Source organism: Condylura cristata, unplaced genomic scaffold (assembly GCF_000260355.1).
Source record: "Condylura cristata isolate star-nosed mole 26May11 unplaced genomic scaffold, ConCri1.0 scaffold00023, whole genome shotgun sequence".
NCBI classification, from domain to species: domain Eukaryota; kingdom Metazoa; phylum Chordata; class Mammalia; order Eulipotyphla; family Talpidae; genus Condylura; species Condylura cristata.
In genome coordinates this window covers 32,263,489-32,270,959 of record NW_004567124.1, presented here as the reverse complement: position 1 = coordinate 32,270,959, position 7,471 = coordinate 32,263,489, and the positions used below count along the sequence as shown (strand labels likewise).

Below are 7,471 nucleotides of genomic sequence, written 5' to 3'. Positions count from 1 at the left end.
AATGTGTCCTCACCTGCAGGTAAAAGTCTTTCTTGTCAAAGTCATTCCATAAAGTTGGGAGAAGGTGACTATTCAATCATGCAGATACCTATACAAAGTTATACAGGAATCACAAAGAATAAGGGTAAACTGATACTAAAAAAGGAACACAGTAAACTACTAATTAAGCAAAGAAGAATGGAGCTACGTGGATTGCCTGGCAATTTGAATATTTTTTACCCTAAAGATAGCTACTATAGCTGCCAGAGAATACAGATAAATGATATAACAAAACTTAGAAAACAAGAACAAATGAGAAGTTAAACAAAGATAGTAAGCACACCCAGATAAAAAACCTTGAAGTTGAAGTATATAATGACTGAATGGAAGTATGTGATAGCTTTAACAGTACACTGGACCAAGAAAAGAATTAGTGAACTCAAAGATAAGATCATCTGAAATTACCTAATAAAGAGGAACAACAACAAAGAATAAAAGTCTACAGGATTGACAGAACACCATTAAAGGAAATAATCTACATATCAGAATTCCAGAGGAGAGGAGAAAAGGGTAGGGGAAATATTTAAAAAAGTAATGCCTGAGAATTTCCCAAATCTTGGAACATTCAAACCAATGAAGCTAATAGTTCACTCCAAAATTTCAACCCCAAACAGTTTTCTCCAGGACACATTACACTAAAACTGACAATTTTAGAGAATTTTAAAAGCTGTCATACAAGAGTGGCCCAACAAAGCTATCAGCTGATGTTTAACAGAAATCTTGAAGGAACTAGATGGATGATACATTCAAAGTGCTGAGAGAAAAACAGCTACCAACCATAATACTTTACCCAGAAAAGCTGTCTTTTAGCAATGGAGACAAGATACTTTCCTACACAAATGAAAGCTGAGGGAATTCACTACCACTAGACCTGTCTTAAAAGAAATGCTGAGAACAATCTTCAAGATGAGATGAAAGATTATAAAGAGTAGGTGGGAATGCAAACTGATACAACCACTATGGAAAGCTATTTGGAGGTTTCTTAAGAGTCTAACTATAGAGCTTCCTTATGACCCAGCAATCCCACTCCTAGATATATACCCAAAGGACACAAAAACACTGACTCAAAAGGATACCTGCACCCCCATGTTTATTGCTGCTCTATTTACAATAGGGAAAATGTGGAATCAAACTAAATGACCAAAAATAGATGACTGGATTAAGAAGATGTGGTACATATACACAATGGAACATTACTCAGCAATCAAAAAGATATATTTTGCCTTTTGCAGCAACATGGATGGAGCTGGAAGGGATCATGCTTAGTGAAATAATCCAGAAAGAGAAAGAAAAATATTGGATGGTTTCACTTATATCAGGAGCATAATGGATCGGGAATTAAAAAAAAAGAACAGACTTAACAAATGTAATAGAGTAAAATGAAAACAATGAACTATAAACCAAAGCCATCTTATGTGGGTGGAAGGGGGAATGGGATCAGAACTGGGTTGGGAAGAGTACACTGTACTGTGGTGATGGCACATGTATTATTTGGTAGTGGGAAGCCCATAGCGATTACAACTGAGCGGAAAAATGCGCAAAATAAAGAATGATGTAAAAAAATTATGTTTATGGTATAAAAAATAAATTTAAAAAGTAGGATTATAAAGAGTAACATGAAAGCATATGAAGCTTTCTAACACACTTTAAAAACTATATTTATGGGCCCTCCCTGGTGGCGCAGCAGGTTAAAGCACTGCACTAAGAAGCTTAAGCCACTTCCGCATGAGTTCGATCCCCGCCTGCCCTGGAGGAGATCCACATGGCTTGGCAGACCTCTCCTGGCCCGCCCGCTGCTCCCCTCATCAGTGTACTTCATTCATCTGCCTGTTCTGTGCCCCACTCTGTCCCTGGTGAATCCTCTCACCCTCCGCATCTCTGGCCTGTACCCCAGTTCTGTACGAATAAATAAATAAATCTAATATATATATAAATTTATTACATCATCTTTCATTTTAGCACAATGTATGATTTCCTCGTGAAAGTCCCACCACCAGTTCACCCGTGCATCATCACCAAGAGCACAGTCTCTTGTGCTCTTCCCACTCCTGTCCTAATCCTTCTCCCTCTTCCATCCCTACCAAATGCCTCTGCTTCTAACACACTCTTAAAGTACCTACTCAGATCCAGAATACTTTAATGCTGTAAGAATGAAGATGAAGTGAAGATGAAAGCAGAGATAACTAAAATTGAGAATAAAAAAATAGAAGTGATCAACAAAATATAGTTAATTTTTTTAAAGAAATCTGACAGAACATTAGCTAGACTTATGAAGAAAAAAAGAGAACTCAAGTAAAATTGTAAATGAGCAACAGTACAAATAATGACATGAATGCAAAAGATAGGAGGCTACTATGACCATTTATATACTGGCAAATAGAACAAATTAGAAGATTTGAATAAATTCCTAGACACTACAACTACTGAGAATGAATTGTGAAAAAATAGAAAATATGAACAAACCACAAGTAAAGAGATTGAATAGGTAGTCAAACATCTTCTCACACACACAAAAAAGTCTAGAATGAAATGACTTCATGGTGAGTTTAACCTATTATTTAAAGAAGAATTAATACTAGTTCTTCTCAAACTCTCCCACAGAATTGAAGAGAAGGAACATTTCCCAACTCATCTTCTGAAGTCCATACTTCTGATATAAAAACCAGCTAAAAATAAAACTACAGGCCAATATCCCCAGTGAATACAGATGCAAAAATTCTTAACAAAATACCAACCTACTGAATTCAACATAGCATCAAAAGTATAATGCATCACAATCAAGTGGGATTCACTCCTGGGACACAAAGGTGATTTGGTATACACAAATCAGTAAATGTGATAGAACACATTAAAAGAATGAAAGGCAAAATTCATATTCAATAAATGCAAAAAAATTGACAAAATTCAATATTCCTCTGTAATAAAAACATTCAATAAGACTGACATAGAAGGAATAAAACAACATAATAAAGGACATCTTTGTCAAACTGATAGCTAACATAAGACTCAACAGTGTAAATTTGAAAGCTCTCCCTCTAAAATCATAGTCAGAGCAATTAAGCCAGGAAAAGAGAAAAAAGCCAAATCAAAAAATCTACATCAGAAAGGGAAACGTAAAATTGTCGCTGAAGACATGATCTTGTACATTGAAAATTTAGTCTTTATTAAAAGTTGTTACAACTAATAAGTAAATCCAGTAGTTTCAGGACATAAAATCAATGTTGAAAAATTAGTTGTGTTTTATATGCTAACAATCTGAAGAACTCTAAAGAAAACAAGCCTATTATAAGAGTTTTTTTTTTTAACAATATTTAGTAAAAAATCTAGCCAGTGAAGTAGCTGAAAGATTTGTAACATGAAAACTGTAACACTGGTGAGTGGCCTGAGGAGACAGGCAGGTCTGGCTTCAGCTGCTTCCTTACCTTTGTTCAGGGATGGCAGTTTCAGGGGGATGCTGATGATCCCCACCAAGTCCTCTGTGGGGACCAGGGAGCGGAGGATTGACCTGATCCGGAGGGCTTCCCCTTTGCCTGTCTGGATGAGCTGCAATGCAGGGTTGGAGAATAAGACAAGGTTCTCATGCCTCTGCTCCACCCCACCTCTGTGGGATCCCCAGCCCTCCTAGTTCTTGGGGCTATTGTCTTTGTACCCAGCATTCTTGCTGATCAGCTAGGCATACAGTCAGGCAGGGGTACAGTGAGTCATCTCACTAAGGACAGAAGCCTTGGTGTGGAGGAACATACCGGGAAACCAGTATCTGCTGAAAACAGCAGGCAGATAATATAATGAGCTTTGACTAGCAGGAACAATGGAGCCCCCTGCAGTAACCCCTGGTCATCCCACTCTAGTTTACATCCCCACACAATCCCCCCACTTCATGCATGTTCCCTATGTCCTTGCCCCACCTTTGTATTTGAGTTGTCAATATGAGATGGCCTTAAGATTGGGCTCACAGTACTGCCCAGTATAGCCCTGCCAAGCTTGTCACTGCCCCAACCTGAGTGGTCTTTAAGTAACCGTTCCCCCATCCCTGGCGATTCCCAATGCTGGGGCTCCCTGAGCTGGCACACCTCCAAACCTCTGGGAGTCAAATGATTTCCTTTAAGGTGTGGGGTACATTTTGACTGCCTAATTGCCATAGAAACTTATGGCCATGGGAAAGAGAGGGCTTTTTCTTGATCTTCAAGAAGAGATACTACTGAGCTATGAACTGTGTGTCAAAGAGCTCCACCTGAGAGCGTTTGCTGTGATGACCATGGTCACCAAATTTAGTAGTGAGTCTCACTGGTCAGTGTATAGCCTGGTGGTGAGTCTCAGTGTGACTGCATTCCTGGGAGTTCTCAGTGGCCACAGGACACATTGGCAATGTGATCATGATTCCACCTGCTGGAATTCTGCTACATGTAAAAATGACTTAAGAATTCCAGTTTCCTCAATGTCAGATTAATGCAAGAACTGGGGGCAGGGAAGAGGCTGAAGAAAGTATCAGAGAGCACTAACGGGTTTCTGTGGAGTTCTCTGAGACGGAAAACCTGGTCCACACAGTCTCACTGAGTTAGCCAGTGAGTGCAGTGTATACTCTCCTGCACATATTGACAGCAGGTCTATGTCTAGGCACAGGCCCTTAGTCCAGAACTGAGCAGTCCTGAGCTCAGGATCAAATCTACTTCAGATCAGCCAGATGGGAGCCTGGGGTATGATTCTCAAGAGTTCCAGGGAAACAATGCTTATGTACCCACTGACTGTTACTGCCTGTGGGTGGAGGGGAGGCTGTCAGAGATGGCACCCCTTCCTCACCATTTGCAGGTAGAAGTGTGTGTGTGTGTGTGTGTGTGTGTGTGCACGCATGAGTGTGTGGGTTTAAGATATCAGACAAAAAGGGGTGTAAGCCAGGAGGAAGCTTCTTCCCAGATGGGGCTCTGATGGCTTAGCTCTCCCAGGCTGCCGTTCTGACAATAAGCAAACTGTGTAATTTGCTTTCTGAAGTGCGGACAGGTGATATGCTGCCCCCAGCACTGTGTAACGCCACAGTATTTCCCTGACTTCCTTTTAAGCTCCTTTATGTGTTCAAAGGCACAGAGAGGGAAAGATGGGCCAGGAGGCTGCTTCATCACAGTAGGAAGTGGAATCCCGAGTTAAGAATTCTGATCAGACTCTCTTATCAAGATTTGGATTTTTTTTTCTATCCACAGTATTTTTAACTTAGATTCTTCCACATTGAAATAGTTCCCTTAAACACTTGATGATGGATTTGCAAATAGGCTAGAATGTGTATTAGACAGGACTCTGACAGACTGGTAGGAAGATAAGCATGACTGCTTTAGGGCTCTGCTTTTCAGAGTCCATATGGGTCACGACCAATCCTTGTGTTGTAGCATTGAGTTAGTGGGTTCAACATTAAAAAGTATGAAATAGATCAGAAGATATTAGGGTATGTGGAGCTGTACTAAGGGTAAATTTTGTTTCTAATGTAATCCAAAAGCAACAAACCCAGTGGAGAGAGGCAGGCAGGCAGGCACCAGAATCCTGAAAGAACCAATCAAACCTTCTTTCATAGAATTACCATTATTTTAAAGTTAAAAGGCAATGTTTTTCTCCATTTTCATATAAATAGCAATTATGATGTGATTCCATGTAAGATAAAGCCGATTTTTTCCAGCTCTGAGTGGTAAAAAAGAGAAGAGTTGGAATACAGCCTTGTAGGTCTAAACTGCCAGCTTGTGAAGACATCTATGAAAGTACAACCATCTTTTTAGGGGTGTCTGTGAAGTTCACCTCAGGGAAACCAAATGTGAGCTCTGGGAAGAGATTCCCTTCCTGGTGCCATGCCTTCTTTGGTGACCAGTGTCACCAAAAGGATTCCCATGTGTGGTAACTTCCTGGTCTCAAAAAGGAATTGAGGTGGTCCCTAAGAAAAGGGAAAGTTCCAGGTTCCCTGCTCCACCCTCCTGGGCAAAGAAAAGGAGAGAAGAGAAGGAATCAGAAGAAGGAGGAAGTAGCATGGAGAGCAAGAAGGAGACTTGAGGAAGCCCCATGGAACAGAGAAACATGTGAAGAAATTTTGCTCGCTTCTGGTGCTGGACTTTTGGGAGGCTGACTATGGCAGTCTTTATAGTGATTTTGATTTTGCTCTTTTCCTCCCAGATTTGTCTGGCCATTTCTGATTCTTTTCTACGGGTCCTGGCCAACCAGGTGCTTTAGGCTTATGGCAGGTTTTCAGGCCTTGCTTTGGGCCAATCCCTTTTGGGTTGACTTTTGCCCACGAGGGGATGGGTAACTTTGGGTGTTTGATTTAGAAATTATACTCTTTGTCTTCTGTGTGGTATAATCACTGTATTAAAGTTCATTTTCATTAAAGTCTTATATGTTTTGTCTTGATACCGTGGATGACAGAACCTATTTAGAGCAGGCAGGTTTGGGGGTTCAGGGATGCCCCCTCTCCCTGCCCTGTAACAGTCCCATTTTGACCAAGTTGAGGCAGATGGAACATAATTTGGGAAGCTTTTGAAATAGAAGAAGATTCTCTTGTGCCACACAGAAATCCCATACAAGGACTTGCGCAGCTTTCTTAGAACACTACAGAACTGAGTATCAGATGGAAACTACTTTTAATGTGAGCTAAAAGGAACTAGAAGAAGGCATGGAGCTTGAGAAGGTAACAGAAGGAATTCCATTCAAGACCTCCAGAGTGCCCTTGGCACCAGCTCCTCACAGGTGATTTCTGAAAACCCTGGTACTCACATGCATTTCAGGAGCACAGCGGCCCAGGAGATCTATAAGAGCAGAATAAAATGACATAATTGCATTGCCCATGTGCACAATCTCCTCTTCATCTTCATCATAGTCCGTGCTGCAGAGAGAAGCAACACAGGGCTGTGTGAGTAAGCTATGTTCATGGTATCAGACTCTGACAGCTTGTTATGGGACACTTACCCTGCTTGTCCTGGGGATCACATACCTCTTTCTTAGACACCTTCCAGCCAGAAGTCAATGAGGTGGTTTTATTCCCTAAGTTCAGAGGACCCAAATATTTGTCCATGCTGCTCTTAGGGCACCCCAAACTTTGAGCTATAAGTACTGATGCAAGGTGATGAGATAGCCCTGCATACTCATCGAAAGGCACCACAATCCTCAAAGCTCCTGCCAGCATTCATCCCCTTTTCCTTCCCTGATTTCCTGGAAGGCACACTGGAAGGAATTAGGAGGGCTGAGTCTGTGTCCTGCCTCTGTTGTTAATAAGCTCTAGGATCCTGGCCTCAGTTTCTTCTTATGTTCCATAGGCAACCTGAAAAGCTAATGTTATGGGTTCTTTCTAGTTCTATCAGGTTATCTAGCAAAACAAATGACTTCCAAAGGTCAAATGCTGCTTTGGATGAGTTATCTAGACTCTGGGCACTAATCTAGGGACTGTGATAAAAAGGGAACTGGTCCT

At 41.0% G+C, this 7,471-nt stretch overlaps 1 protein-coding gene across 1 annotated transcript in view; it reads right to left on the bottom strand.

Moving 5' to 3' along the window:
• Positions 1-7,471, bottom strand: part of RYR3 (ryanodine receptor 3) — a 358,818-nt gene that overhangs the window by 126,203 nt on the left and 225,144 nt on the right. The window contains exons 45-46 of the mRNA XM_004687571.2: positions 6,781-6,889; positions 3,462-3,582 (exon numbers count right to left, since the gene is read on the bottom strand). Coding sequence (XP_004687628.1) covers positions 3,462-3,582; positions 6,781-6,889 — 230 coding nt within the window. The remainder of the gene's footprint in view (positions 1-3,461; positions 3,583-6,780; positions 6,890-7,471) is intronic.